Below are 15,846 nucleotides of genomic sequence, written 5' to 3' on the forward strand. Positions count from 1 at the left end.
AGGTGGGGAGGGGGGCTGCTGTAAAATTAATCTCCTGGAGTTTCAGAGCAGCAAACCTGATGCACCATTAATCGAGCAAAGACTAGTTTGTATGCAAGAACAAATCGGCTTTTATTAGCAAAAGACTTGGAGCACACCCATGCCGATGAACTGGTCCAGAGACTGAGGCAGGGGGTGGGGAGCAGTCGCCTTTATACCTGGACCACAGGGGGAAGGAGTCCCCGGCAGGGACGTGTCCAGGCGTGTCACACACGCACAGGCAATAAGCTAACAGTGGTTTACCACAAAACCTTACAACTTTCAAACAGCAAACTATAAGACCCCAGGATACAGGAGCAGAATTAGGCCATTCGGCCCATCACATCTGCTCCGCCATTTCATCCTGACTGATAAGTTTCGCAACCCCATTCTCCCGCCTTTCCCTTGCAATCTTTGATCCCTTTATCATTCAAGAACCTAACTATCTCTGTCTTAAATACACTCAGTGACTTGGCCTCCACAGCCCTCTGTGGTAATGAGTTCCACTGATTCACCACCCTCTGGCTGAAGAAATTCCTCCGCATCTCCGTTCTAAAGGGTTGTCCCTTTGCCCTGAGGCTGTGCCCTCGGATCCCAGTCTCCCCCACTCATGGGAACATCTTCCCCACGTCCGCTCCATCTAAACTGCTTAAGACGAAGGTTACAGCTGGACACTGAAGGCAACAGCTGGATGCCACAGGAAACAGCTGGATTTCAAAGGGTTCACACTGGCACAGGCTGAAAGCCAATGTGTCAGGAATGAGAAATCCTCTCTTGTCTCCTCGTGCATTCCATTGCTGGTTAACCCTCCCCCCGAACACCTTTCCACACAGAGTGCAATCGTACACACTGCAATGAACAGGGGTGGAGATGGTTTCTCCTGTTGCTGATGTCAGGATGTTCTACAGGAACTGCTGCCGTGTTGCCAGCTGGTTCTACGCCACGTGTGATTAAAACCAATCGCAGCTGTTGCCATCCTGCTCTCTCCCTAACCAGCGGAAAATTGAAATGTTTCCCTTTTACGAGACACTGATCTGTTCCTAATGCGAACACGGTTCCAGTGTTTACTCAGCAAATGAGAGGGAGCGCAGAACGGAATTGAGGGAAATGCTACAAATCCTGTGCCTCACTAGTAACAGGTGAGTGATATTTTCACTGGGGCTGTCAGGGGGCTTCTCTCTCTCTGTATATTTCTGTCCACCAAGTTCAATTTATTTTGCTAAACGGTTCAGGAAACCTTAAACCAGTTCAATATATCGGCTTGTGCACGCAGAGATTATGCTTCAGACGCTTGGCCCTTTAAGCGATACAGCAGCCCTTTAAGAGATGCAAGTTGTAATAAATCCTCGGAGGCAGAAGCCCCTTCATCAAAATCCCTTTATTTACAAGTCTGACAACAGCACAAAGTGTTTTCAGTTAGCAGTCTACGCTAATCGTCAGTGGTATGTTGTGTTTCTCCTGGAAGTTGCCCAGTAGAGTATCTGCTGTTCAGCTGGCGGGCTGTGAATGTGCAGTGAGCCTTCTGCTGGGAACTTAGTCCTTGGGGAGGGCTGGTTTGGGGTGAATTCCAGAGGAACTGACACTCCTGGTTTAAGTACAAAGCAAGAGGCTCCCTAATTGACCCATCAATTTCATAGAAATCATAGAAACCCTACAATACAGAAAGAGGCCATTTGGCCCATCGAGTCTGCACCAACCACAATCCCACCCAGGCCCTACCCCCATATCCACCCACTAATCCCTCTAACCTACACATCTCAGGACACTAAGGGGCAATTTTTTTTTGCATGGCCAATCAACCTAACCCGCACTTCTTTGGACTGTGGAAGGAAACCGGAGCACCCGGAGGAAACCCACGCAGACACGAGGAGAATGTGCAAACTCCACACAGACAGTGACCCGAGCCGGGAATCGAACCCAGGTCCCTGGAGCTGTGAAGCAGCAGTGCTAACCACTGTGCTACCGTGCCGCCCTCAATTTGGCCCTCAATCAGGAAGCTCATATCCTAACAGGCCCACCTCAATTGCCTGATTAAAGTCATTTCACAACTGAATTGGAATTCAACCCAAACCAGCCCTCCCTCAGGACTGAGTTCCCAGAAGAAGGCTCACTGCACATTCACAGCCCGCCAGCTGAACAGCAGATACCCAACTGGACAACTTCCAGGAGAAACACAACATACCACTGACGATCAGCCCTCACCATAGGTCCGTTCAGTATTGGGGATGGTACCGAGTCTTCAGCCTTTCAAGAGTTTGCTGCAGTTTCTAAGCAAATCATGCACCACCTCGGGGCCTTGCTTCCAAGCGCGGCTTCAGGACCTTTCATTGTAGTCTTTCAAAACAGACAAAGCTTCCATCTTAAATCATTTTACACATTCAATATTACTGTCTTCAGCTGCTTCATCAGGGACCTTCAGTCTTCAATCATAAGGGTGTTCGCCGATGACTGCACAATGTTGAGCACCATTCGCGACTCCTCAGACACCAAAGCAATCCATATCCAAACGCAGCAAGAAGTCTCACAATAACAGGTTAAAGTCCAACAGGTTTATCTGGAATTGCGAGTTTTCGGAGCGTTCACCTGATGAAGGAGCAGTGCTCTGAAAGATCGTGATTCCAAATAAACCTGTTGGATTTTAACCTGGTGTTGTGAGACTTCCAACGCCAGCATCTCCACATCAAACGCAGCAAGACCTGGACAGTACCCAGACTTGGGCTGACAAGTGGCAAGTGACATACATGCCAGGCGATGAACATCTCCAACAACAGAGAATCTAATCATCGCTGAATCCCCCACCAACAACATCCTGGGGGTTACCAATGACCAGAAACTGAACTGGACCCAGCCATATAAATACTGTGGCTACCAGAGCAGGTCATATGTAAGGCATTCTGCAGAAAATAAATCAGCTCCTGACTCTGAAAAGCCTGTCATCATCCTACAGGGTACAAGTCAGGAGTGTGAGGAATGCTGTCCACTTGCCTGGATGAGTGCAGCTCCAACAACACTGGAAGTGCACTCATCCATACCATTGATGTCAAAGCAGCCTGCTCGATTGGCACTCCATCCCCCACCTTAAATGTTCACTCCGACACAGAGTGGCAGCCATGTGGACCATCTGCAAGATGCCCTGCATCAACTCATCCAGGTTCCTTAGGCAGCAAACATGCGACCACTACCATCTAAAAGGCCAAAGGCAGCAGATGCATGGGAACAGCAACATCTGCAAGTTCCCTTCCAATCCACACCATCCTGACTTGGAAATATGTCGCCGTTCCTTCACTGTCGCTGGGTCAAAATCCTGAAACTCCCTCCCTAACAGCACTGTGGGTGTACCTACACCACATGGACTGCAGCGGCTCAAGAGACAAGCTCACCACCACCTTCTGAAGGGGCAATTATGATGGAATAAATGCTAGTCTAGCCAGCGACACCCACATCCCATGAAAGAAAAAATATACAGAACTGAACACGAAAGCTGAGAATATGAGAAAAACCAAGAAATAATAAAGGTATGGGTGAGGCTTTCAGCAGCTGATCAGCAAGTCCAAATCAGGTGAGCTTGCGGAGGTGGAAATAGTCCATCATTGCGATGCTGGGAGTGTGTCAAGGAGACCACCCGGGCTCAAAGATAACATTGGGAAGAGTGTGGTTCAGCCTCGAAGGATTGGCAGGGAGATGCATGGACTCAGCGCAAAGGGGATGTGTGAGTCAGGGACTGAAGACAATTCTCCACCCACCCCCTGGGGCAAGAGCCTACTGGAGACGGAGGCGGCTCACCATTGGCTGCTGCGTTTTGCATGGCTCACCCATTCTACCACAGGGTGGGGCGGGGGTGAGGAAGAGTGAGAGGGGGAGAACGGGTGGGGGAGAGGGAAGGGGTGGTGGAGGGTGTGACGGGGGAGAGAGAGGGAGGGAGAGAAAAGTGTGGGGAGAGTGGGGGTTGAGGGGAAAAGTGGGGGAGCAGGGTTGAGAGGAGGGGTGGGGGAGGGAGTGGGGGGGACAGTAGTCCAAAGGTGTGTGGGTTAGGTGTGTTGGCCATACTAAATTGCCCCTTAGTGCCAGGGGGACTAGCTAGGGTAAATGCATGGGGCTATGGGGATAGGGCCCGGGTGGGATTGTGGTCAGTGTAGGCTCGATGGGCTAAATGGCCTCCTTCTGCACAGCAGGGATTCTATGAGTAGGGGGAAGAGAAGCGGGGGAGAGTGGAGGTTGAGGGGAAGGAGGGGGCGGGATTCACCTTCAATGGGACTGGAAGATCCTGCCAGCGGGAAGGGCTGGAAAGTCCCACCCAATGACTTCAATCTCCTCAATATTGAATAAACCCGGGGGGGCGATTTCAGCTCATCCACTGCTGGTCATCAGAGAAGCATTCTGAAAACCTGGAGACCGAGGAAACGAGATGGAGGTGAGGCAGAGCTGGGAACGATCGGTGAGGTGATATCAGATGATTCCACTGAAGGGCAGCACGAAGGTGAGAAAGAAGAGAGGGCAATGGCAGGAAGAGAAGCCCATTGCAGGTGAGTGACTGGTTGGGATTGGATTTGTCTAGAATTAGCTGCTGCAGATGGCGGTACAGAAATCAACATTTGAAGCTTCAAAAAATCATTCCGGAAAACACGGTCACCTGATAGACCGGGTATAAAGATCAACTGCCCGCGTGTGGCCGCCATTTTGAAACATGAACACAAAAACATAACTCTGGTAATACATATTAAATTAACCTGATTCATTTACTAAATAAATTAACCATACAAAGATACTTTTACAACCATGATCAAAGTATTTTAAAACATGTCAAATACATTTCATCAGCATCTGACTGAGAGTGGATATGTCTTGTACATCTTCTCCGCACAGTCTGGATCATCTGTTTGATCCCTGGTGCACAGTTATCAGGTCCCAGCAACTAAACATCTATTTGTGGAGCTTGAGCATTTTTTAATTCTTTCATGGGACGTGGGCGTCGCCGGCTGGGCCAGCATTTGTTGCCTATCCTTAATCGCCCTGAACTGAGTGTCTTGTTTGGCCATTTCAGAGGGCAGTTGAGAGTCAACCACATTGCTGTGGCTCTGGAGTCACATGTAGGCCAGACCAGGGTAAGGATGGCAGATTTCCTTCCCTAAAGGGCTTTAGTGACCCAGATAGAGTTTTTACAACAATGGATAATGATTTCACAGTCACCATTACTGAGACTGGCTTTTATAGAACCACAAAATACTGCAGTGCGGAAGAGACCCTTCGGCCCATCGAGTCTGCACCGACGCATAAAAGGCTCTGATCCCATTTGCCAGCACTTGGCCCATAGCCCTGAATGTTTTGATGTGTCAAGTACTCATCCAGGTACTTTTTAAAGGATGTGAGGCATCCCGCCTCCACTACCCTCCCAAGCAGCGCATTCCAGGCCGTCATCACCCTCTGAGTAAACACATTTTTCCTCAATTCCCCCCTAAACCTCCCACCCCTCACTTCTAACTTGTGTCCCCTCCTGACTGACCCTTCAACTAAAGGGAACAGCTGCTCCTTATCCACTCTGTCCATGTCCCTCATAATCTTGTACACCTTGATCAGGTCACCCCTCAGTCGTCTCTGCTCCAGAGAAAACAACCCAAGCCTATCCAACCTTTCTTCATAACTTAAATGTTCCATCCCAGGCAGAATCCTGGTGAATCTCCTCTGCACCCCCTCCAGTGCAATCACATCCTTCCTATAATGTGGTGACCAGAACTGCACACAGTGCTCCAGCTGTGGCCTCACCAAAGTTCTATACAACTCCAACATGACCTCCCTGCTTTTGTAATCTATACCCCGATTGATAAAGGCGAGTGTACGAGATGCCTTTTTCACCACCCTACTAACCTGCTTTTCCTGCCTTTACATTGGAGACGTTTTATTTATTAAATTTAAATTCCACCAGCTGCCGTGGTGGGATTTGAACGCATGTTCCCCAGAGCATTAGCCTGGGTTAGTCCACACATGATGTGGAGATGCCGGCGTTGGACTGGGGTAAACACAGTAAGAAGTTTAACCCACTTGGAGTACTGCGCGCAGTTCTGGTCACCTCATTACAGGAAAGATGTTGAAGCCATTGAAAGGGTGCAGAGGAGATTTACAAGGATGTTGCCTGGATTGGGGGGCATGCCTTATGAGGATAGATTGAGGGAGCTTGGTCTCTTCTCCCTGGAGAGACGAAGGATGAGAGGTGACCTGATAGAGGTTTACAAGATGTTGAGAGGTCTGGATAGGGTAGACTCTCAGAGGCTATTTCCAAGGGCTGAAATGGTTGCTACGAGAGGACACAGGTTTAAGGTGCTGGGGGGTAGGTACAGAGGAGATGTCAGGGGTAAGTTTTTCACTCAGAGGGTGGTGGGTGAGTGGAATCGGCTGACGTCGGTGGTGGTGGAGGCAAACTCGTTGGGGTCTTTTAAGAGACTTCTGGATGAGTACATGGGATTTAATGGGATTGAGGGCTATAGATAGGCCTAGAGGTGGGGATGTGATCGGCGCAACTTGTGGGCCGAAGGGCCTGTTTGTGCTGTGGCTTTCTATGTTCTATAACAACACCAGGTTAAAGTCCAACAGGTTTATTTGGTAGTGTGGCTTTTGCTACCAAATAAACCTGTTGGACTTTAACCTGGTGTTGTTAAACTTCTTACTAGTCCACACAGACAGTGATCCATGCAGTGATCCATGCTGGGAATCGAACCTGGGTCCTTGAGGCAGCAGGTGCTAACCGCTGTGCCACCCGTGTCACCCTCACCTTCTATTTCCAGCAATGTTAGAATCTGATGCCGTCTTTCCCAGTGGTCGCACTCTCTCAATTTCCTCTCCCTCATCTCAGCTAAAAGCCCACGGAGACACTGGGACTCTGATTTCCCCGCGTACACATTCACTGCTCCTTCGCTCTGTCCGAGCTGAGCTCAGCGCTCACGGCCAGAGACACATTTCAAAGCTGTAATCCTCTCCTCATCAGCCTTACTGATCCAGCTCTCGCAACCCATACAGCTTCATACCAGGGATTTCGCAACATGCTTCTCCAAGTGCAGGACGATGATGGATTGCCTTACATATTCCATTCAGCTGATGAGTTATTGAGTGGGTAATTACTAGCCCTGCCTCGATTTCAATGCTGCTTTCCTTCCTCATAGAACTCCCAGAGTGCAGAAGGAGGCGGCACGGTAGCACAGTGGTTAGCACTGCTGCTTCACAGCTCCAGGGACCTGGGTTCGATTTCCAATTGCTAAATTGCGCCTTAGTGTCCCGGGATGCGTAGATTAGAGGGATTAGCGGGTAAATATGAGTGTTAGAGGGATTAGCAGGTAAATATGTAGGGATATGGGGATAGGGCCTGGGTGGGATTGTTGTCAGTGCAGACTCAATGGCCTCTTTCTGCACTGTACGGGTTCTATGGTTCTATGGAGGCCATTCAGCCCATCAACCCAGAGGAAACCCACACAGAGTGTGCCGTACGGTGGGTAGCACTGCTGCCTCACAGCTCAAGGGACCCGGGTTCAATTTCCGGCTTGGGTCATTGTCTGTGCGGAGTTTGCACGTTCTCCCCGTGTCTGCGTGGGCTTCCTCCAGGTGCTGTGGTTTCTTCCCACAGTCCAAAGATGTGCAGTTTAGCTGGATTGACCTTGGTAAATTCCCCCATAGTGTTAGGGGGACTAGCAGGCGAAATATGTTGGGGTTACGGGGATAGGGCCTGGGTGGGATTGTTGTCAGTGCAGACTCAATGGGCCGAATGGCCTCCTTCTGCGCTGTAGGGATTCTATGATTATCCCAACAGAGGAAAATCAAAAATGGTGACTGCTTTCTCAAAGTCAGAATTCCCAAGTGTGTTGGCACAAACCAAACACAGGTGGCATCTGAGGCTCAGACACATCCACAGGACGGACGGGAGGTTGTATACCCACAGACCCCCTGTACAGGGAGGTAGCTGGAGCCAGTGGGGGGACCAGTGGATGATTTCAAGCATGATGTGAAGGACCTGCACATTGCCTTTAACACCTGAGAGTCACTAGCTGGTGAAAGAGGAAAATAGCAGCATCTCCTGTGGGAGTTGGTGGTGTGGCACTACCAAGATGATGTGGAGATGCCGGTGTTGGACTGGGGTGAACACAGTAAGAGTTTTAACTACACCAGGTTAAAGTCCAACAGGTTTATTTGGTAGCAAATGCCATTAGCTTTCGGAGCGCTGCTCCTTCATCAGATAGAGTGGAAATGTGCTCTCAAACAGGGCACAGAGACACAAAATCAAGTTACAGAATACTGATTAGAATGCGAATCCCTACAGCCAACCAGGTCTTAAAGATACAGACAATGTGGGTGGAGGGAGCATTGAGCACAGGTTAAAGAGATGTGTAATGTCTCCCTCCACCCACATTGTCTGTATCTTTAAGATCTGGCTGGCTGTAGGGATTCGCATTCCAAACAGTATTCTGTAACTTGATTTTGTGTCTCTGTGCCCTGTTTGAGAGCAGATTTCCACTCCATCTGACAAAGGAGCAGCGCTCCGAAAGCTAATGGTATTTGCTACCAAATAAACCTGTTGGACTACCAAGATGACCAGTGGTTGCAGCAGCTAGGCAACTGGTGCCAACAGCAACAGCCAACGACACTCGGCATTCCCCTGTGCTGCCCTTGTGGCAGGACCTGCCTCTCAAGAGATCGGATTCTTTAGCAATCAGTAAAGGTGTAACAAATAAAGACCCCCCCCCCCCAATCAATGTGGGACTGTTTGCTGCATGTCCATCATCTCTTGTAGATGAAATGATCCCAATAACAGCTGGAGGGTTATTCCTCACCGTGATGCTTTTGGTTAGCTTTGTGTTAAATTTGAAACAGTCCACAAGCAGCCATGTTCAGTGATTGGAGGATAGATGTGGTGATCTCACTCCCAGTCTGCAGTCATGTTCAGAGGATGCACAGGTCTAGATTCGGGCCTACACATCTGGCATAACCTGAGCCTGAAGGAGGGTGCTTAAACTTTCCACTATTACTTTGGGTATTTTTGTTGCCATGCTTACTCTTGTTTCATAGAATCCCTACAGCGCAGAAGGAAGCCATTTGGCCCATCGAGTCTGCACCAACCACAATCCCACCCAGATCCCATCCCTGTAACCCCACACATTAACCCTGCCAAACCCCCTGACACTAAGGGGCAATTTAGCACGGCCAATCAACTGAAACCACACATTTTGGACTGTGGGAGAGAACCTGAGCACCCGGAGGAAACACACGCAGACACGGGGAGAACGCACAGACAGGGACCCAGGCTGGGAATTGAACCCGAGTCTCTGGCGCTGTGAGGCAGCAGTGCTAACCACTGTGCCACCCAGAGTCTGCTCTGTCATTCAATGAGATTATGATTCGAATTCCACACACACAGTGACCCAGGCCAGGAATTGAACCCAGACTCCTGGTGCTTTGAACTGTGTTGAGGAGAATAGAATCCTAGAATCCCTACAGTGCAGAAGGAGGCCATTCAGCCCATCGAGTCCGCACTGACAACAATACCACCCAGGCCCTATCCCCGTAACCCCACGCACTTACCCTGCCAATCCCCCTGACACTAAGTGACAATTTAGCATGGCCAATCCACCTAACCCACACATCTTTGGACCGTGGGAGGAAACCCAAGACTGGAATCGAACCCGGGTCCCTGGCACCGTGAGGCAGCAGTGCTAACCACTGTGCCACCCCACGGTAGCTCCTTTTTATCTCTGAGCAGCAGGGTGTGGTGGTTATGACAGCAATATCAGCTCTTCCTCTGGTTTCAGGCTTGTAAGCCTCCGGGCTTAGGCCCAAGGCCTCTCAGGACCCAGCTCCTCCCTCCCCTCAACAGTAGCTTCAGCACTCAGTATTAATATCAGCAAAAGCAAAATCAGGATCAGCAACAAAGTAGGACACAGCTCCAGCTCCTGCAGCAGCAGTCACCAGCAACAGGATGCAGATGCTCCCAATTTCCTTCCAATAAGTGGCATTTCTTTTAATGCAAAACCAATAAACTAAATCAATCAACCTCACGGACAAAGCAAGAAGGGCAGCCTCCAGAAAGAAGGGAACCACCAAAAGACAAAGCGTAAAGGAAACTTAAAACATCAATCTAACATGTGATTAAAAGGGTCAATAATACACCCCAGCCCCTGCGGTGCCCAATGAGTATGGAAGGCCTTGATGGTAAGAAGTCTCACAACACCAGGTTAAAGTCCAACAGGTTTATTTGGTAGTAAATACCATTAGCTTTCGGAGCGCTGCTCCTACGTCAGATGGAGTGGAAATCTGCTCTCAAACAGGGCACAGAGACACAAAATCAAGTTACAGAATACTGATTAGAATGCGAATCCCTACAGCCAGCCAGGTCTTAAAGGTACAGACAATGTGGGTGGAGGGAGCATTAAACACAGGTTAAAGAGATGTGTATTGTCTCCCTCCACCCACATTGTCTGTATCTTTAAGACCTGGCTGGCTGTAGGGATTCACATTCTAATCAGTATTCTGTAACTTGATTTTGTGTCTCTGTGCCCTGTTTGAGAGCAGATTTCCACTCCATCTGACGAAGGAGCAGCGCTCCGAAAGCTTATGGTATTTGCGACCAAATAAACCTGTTGGATTTTAACCTGGTGTTGTGAGACTTCTTACTGTGTTTACCCCAGTCCAACGCCGGCCTTAATGGTGCCAGTCGACTCTGCATGCTCCCTCTCCAGGGACACACCCGGCCACAAATGTAGCCGCAGTAGAGGGGCACACAGTCAGGTCGGAGAGCTCCCTTAGTCGCCCGCTGCCTGGAGTGTTGATGGTAAGTTTGGCCAGGCCCAGGAGCAGGTTCACGAGGAGGTCCTCCCCCTTCCCCGTTCCCCCCCCTCCTCCGCACTGGGTGTGATCTGTGCCTCCTTCCAGCTTGGAAATACCTGATTGATGAATTTAATCAATGGCTTCATTCATAAAAATGAATCATCAACGTCAGTATAACACACCCCGTGACAAAAGTCTCTCCCAATTCTCACTGAATGTTCACTGGTGCTTCCAATCGGAGCCCAAATCCTAGAACCATAGAAAGAGGCCATTCAGCCCAACCTCTCTCTCCCAAACTGTCACACATGCTTTCAAAGTGTTATTTTTCAAATACTTCCATTTAGATTTTAAAAGCTGTTGCGGATTTTGCTTCCATCATTGCTTCTTTTCCCATATTTGAATAACCATAAGATATAGGAGCAGAATGAGGCCATTCGGCCCGTCGAGTCTGCTCCACCGTTCAATCATGATGGGGAGATGCCGGCGTTGGACTGGGGTGGGCACAGTAAGAAGTCTCACAACACCAGGTTCAAGTCCAACAGGTTTATTTGGAATCACGAGCTTTCGGAGCACTCACCTGATGAAGGAGCAGCGCTCCGAAAGCTCGTGATTCCAAATAAACCTGTTGGACTTTAACCTGGTGTTGTGAGACTTCATACTGTGCCCATTCAATTATGGCTGATAAGTTTCTCAATCGCATTCTCCCGCCTTTTCCCTGTAACCCTTGATCCCCTTACCAATCAAGAACCTATCTATCTCTGGATGAAACACACTCAATGACCTGGCCTCACAGTCCTCTGTGGCAATGAATTCCATAGATTCACCACTCTCTGGCTGAAAAAATTCCTCCTCATCTCAGTTCTAAAGGGTCATCCCTTTACTCTGAGGCTGTGTCCTCGGATCATAGTCTCACCTACAAATGGAAACATCTTCCCCACTTCCACTCTATCCAGGCCTTTCAGTATTCAGTAAGTTTCAACGAGATCCCCCCCCTCATCCTTCTAAACTCCATCACGTACAGACCCAGAGTCCTCAAACACTCCTCATATGTCAAGCTTTTCATTCCCGGGATCATTCTCGTGAACCTCCTCTGGACCCTGTCCAGGGCCAGCACATCCTTCCTTAGATACGGGGCCCAAAATTGCTCGCAATATTCCAAATGTGCCTTATAAAGCCTCAGCAGTACATCGCTGCTTTTGTATTTGAACACTCCAAATCCAATTTCTCTTCTCCACACCTGACCTGTCTACATTTGGAGTATTAATATTAACGTGGGACTGGAGTCACGTACGGACCAGACCAGGAATAGGGAGTTCAGCAACAATCCAGCTGATTTTATGGACATGCTCTGCTGCCCCCCTACCCCCCCATCAGTTACCAGACCTGGAAGTGCAATCCTGCTGGAGGACAATGGACCTTCGCATAGTCTGCGCCATCCCCCCACCCGCTAGAATTCCCGTGGCGGGCAGGATGGGGAAATTCCCCCCAGGGAATCCCTACGGTGCAGAAGGAGGTTATTTGGTCCATTGGGTCAGCACCAACTCTCTGACAGAGGATCCCACCCAGGCCCTATCCCCATAACCCCAGGTATTTACCCCGCTAATCCCCTAAACTACATGTCTCGGGACACATGGCAATTTGGCATAGCTTCAGTGCCAACCTCTCCCAATGGGGCTACCAACACTCCAGACCCGCTGTCAGCCCTCTGACCAATCCTGGAGGCTCGGGAGCCTGTCTGACATCTGTGATAGGGTGTTGAGCGTGCTGCTGGCCAATTAGGAGCTTGTGTCCCGGAGGACTGTGCGGCCAATCTCACTATCCGCGGGTGCGCGTTTGGTAATGAAACTGGGAGTCCCCCAATCCACGGGAACATTCAGCCCATGGCCAGTTACTCCAGTTAAGTCAAGGCAACCTCACCCATGTAGCTTTCAGGAACAGTGGACGAGGCAAGTTGATTAAAGATTTTCAAAATGGAAAGGTCGGTGGGAAGAGTAGAATCTTAGAATCCGTACAGTGCAGAAGGGGGCCATTCGGCCCATCGAGCCTGCACTGACCACAATCCCAAACAGGCCCTATCCCCGTAACACCATGTATTTACCCTGTTAATCCCCCTGACACAACGGGGCAATTTATCATGGACAATGCACCTAACCCACACATTTTTGGAGTGTGGGAGGAAACCGGAGCACCCGGAGGAAACCCATGCAGACACGGGGAGAATGTGCAAGCTCCACACAGACAGTGACCCAAGCCGGAATTGAACCCGGGTCTCTGTGAGGCAGCAATGCTAACCACTGTGCCACCGTGCTGCCATCCATTAGTGGGAGAGACTAGGATCCGAGGGCACAGCCTCAGAATAAATGGACGGCCCTTTAGAACCGAGATGAGGAGGAATTTCCTCTACCAGAGGGTGATGAATCTGTGAAATTCATTGCCACAGAGGGCTGTGGAGGCCAGGTCATTGAGTGTATTTAAGTAGGGCAGTGGAATCGCATGACATCTCTCTCTGTGGGCTGGTCACAGGCACAATGGGCCTCCAGGCAGGAAGGTTTTCCAATTCTGTGAACTAGAGAATCAGATTGGCCAGGTACTGGGCAACAAGGTGGGTGGCATGGTGGCATAGTGATTAACACTGCTGCCTCACAGCGCCAAGGACCCGGGTTCAATTCCCGGCTTGGGACACTATCTGTGTGGAGTTTGCACGTTCCCCCCGTGTCTGCATGGGCTTCCTCCCACACTCCAAAGATATGTAGGCTCGGTTGATTGGCCATGCTAAACTGTCCCTAAATCTCAGGGGGAATAGCAGGCTGAATGCGGAGGGTTACAGGGATAGGGCCTGGGTGGGATTTTTGTCAGTGCAGGTTCGATGGGCCAAATGGCCTCCTTCACTGTAGGAATTCTATGAACAACAGTCAAGGGTATGGCCTTTATTTGATAGGAATGTCCAACGCTGGAAACATTTTGAATGATCCATGTTAAGTTAATTTATTTTATGTCCTATTCTTACAGTTTCTGCTCCGTCTATCCCTGTCCACGGGTATGTTATATCTGGAGACACCATCAACAACATCACATTGGCGTGTGTTAAAAAAAATCTATCAGTGTCGGAATAATGGGGCCTTTGAACTTGAAGCTTTGATGAATAAAATGATGATGTACATTATTAAGATCTGGAGCATTGAGAGTCAAATGTATTGCTTCAGACAGGAAAAATAAATGTTTTTTTTGTGCTTGATTGACTGAAAATAAGTTTTTCATTGGTGCAGGTTAGGCCTTCTGAAAGTTTCTGCACTCTGTGTTTTCTCAGAGGTTTCTCACTCTTTCTGCAGCTTTGCTCTTTACCTGGCACCTCAAACAACTTGCAGAAGTTATCTGCACTGGATCAGAGGAGAGCGGGCAAGATGGATACAGAACTTGCTTGGCCATAGAAGTGGAGATGCCGGCGTTGGACTGGGGTAAACACAGTAAGAGTTTTAACAACACCAGGTTAAAGTCCAACAGGTTTATTTGGTAGCAAAAGCCATTAGCTTTCGGAGCGCTGCTCCGAGATGTAATGCACATCTCTTTGACCTGTGCTTAATGCTCCCTCCACTCACATTGTCTGTATCTTTAAGACCTGGTTGGCTGTAGAGATTCACATTCTAATCAGTATTCTGTAACTTGATTTTGTGTCTCTGTATGCCCTGTTTGAGAGCACATTTCCGCTCCATCTGACGAAGGAGCAGCGCTCCGAAAGCTAATGGCATTTGCTACCAAATAAACCTGTTGGACTTTAACCTGGTGTTGTTAAAACTCTTACTTGGCCATAGAAAACAGAGGGTAGCAGTAGAGGGGTGCTTTTCTGAATGGAAGGCTGTGACTAGCGGTGTTCATGATGAAGGAACAGCCTGTTCCGAAAGCTAGTGGCTTTTGCTACCAAATAAACCTGTTGGACTTTAACCTGGTGTTGTCAGACTTCTTACTAGCGGTGTTCTACAGGGATCAGTTCTGGGACCTTTTTTGTTCATAGTATATATAAATGATTTGGAGGAAAATGTAGCTGGTCTAATTTGTAAGTTCATAGACAACACAAAAATTGGTGGAGTTGCGGATAGTGAAGAGGATTGTCAGAGGATACAGCAAAATATGGACTGGTTGGAGACTTGGGCGGAGAAATTGTAGATGGAGTTTAATCCGGACAAGTGTGAGGTAATGCATTTTGGAAGGTCCAATGCATGTAGGAATTATACAGTTAATGGTAGAACCCTTAGGAATATTGACAGGCAGAGAGATCTGGGAGTACATGTTCACCGATCGCTGAAAGTAGCAAAGCAGGTGAATAAGGTAGTTAAGAAGGCATACGGCATGCTTGCCTTCAGGGCATTGAGTATAAAAATTGGCAGGTCATGCTGCAGCTGTACAGAACCTTAGTTAGGCCTCATTTAGAATATTGTGTACAATTCTGGTTGCCACGCACCAGAAGGATGTGGATGCTTTGGAGAGGGTACAGAAAAGGTTTACAGGGATGTTGCCTGGTCTGGAGGGTATTCGCCATGAGGAGAGGAACAACGAAGGTTGAGGGGTGACTTGATAGAGGTTTACAAGATTATGAGTGGCAAGGACAGAGTGGATAGTCAGATGCTCTTTCCTAGGGTAGAAAAGTCAAATATTAGGGGACATAGGTTTAAGGTGCATGGGGAAAAGTTTAGAGGAGATGTGTGAGGCAAGTTTTTTTACACAGAGAGTGGTGAATGTCTGGAACGCGCTGCCCGGGGAGGTGGTGGGACAGGTACAATAGCAGCATTTAAGGGGCATTTAGACGAATACATGAACAGGATAGGAATGGAAGGATACGGACTCTGTAAGTGCATACGGCTTTAGTTTAGGCAGGCATCATGATCGGCGCAGGCTTGGAGGGCTGAAGGGCCTGTTCCTGTGCTGTACTGTTCTTTGTTCTGTGCTTGATTACTTAACCATGATGGACATCATGTTCAGTCACAAACTGTGGCCTTACACGACATCCACATCAATGGGATAATAACCAGGAAA

General features: G+C 48.9%; 1 protein-coding gene across 3 annotated transcripts in view; it reads right to left on the reverse strand.

The window, feature by feature from the left end:
• LOC144480581 (nuclear receptor ROR-alpha A) overlaps window positions 1-15,846 on the reverse strand; it is a 184,142-nt gene that overhangs the window by 152,097 nt on the left and 16,199 nt on the right. The window contains exon 1 of one of the 3 annotated variants that reach the window (XM_078200193.1): window positions 6,782-6,975. The exons of the other annotated variants lie outside the window; for them this stretch is intronic. Within the exon in view, the coding sequence (XP_078056319.1) occupies window positions 6,782-6,857 (76 nt within the window). The 5' untranslated portion in view covers window positions 6,858-6,975. Of the gene's footprint in view, window positions 1-6,781; window positions 6,976-15,846 lie in introns of those variants that run through there. 3 annotated transcript variants of the gene reach the window in all.

The sequence above is a fragment of the Mustelus asterias genome, chromosome 29, assembly GCF_964213995.1.
Source record: "Mustelus asterias chromosome 29, sMusAst1.hap1.1, whole genome shotgun sequence".
Classification (NCBI taxonomy): Eukaryota; Metazoa; Chordata; class Chondrichthyes; order Carcharhiniformes; family Triakidae; genus Mustelus; species Mustelus asterias.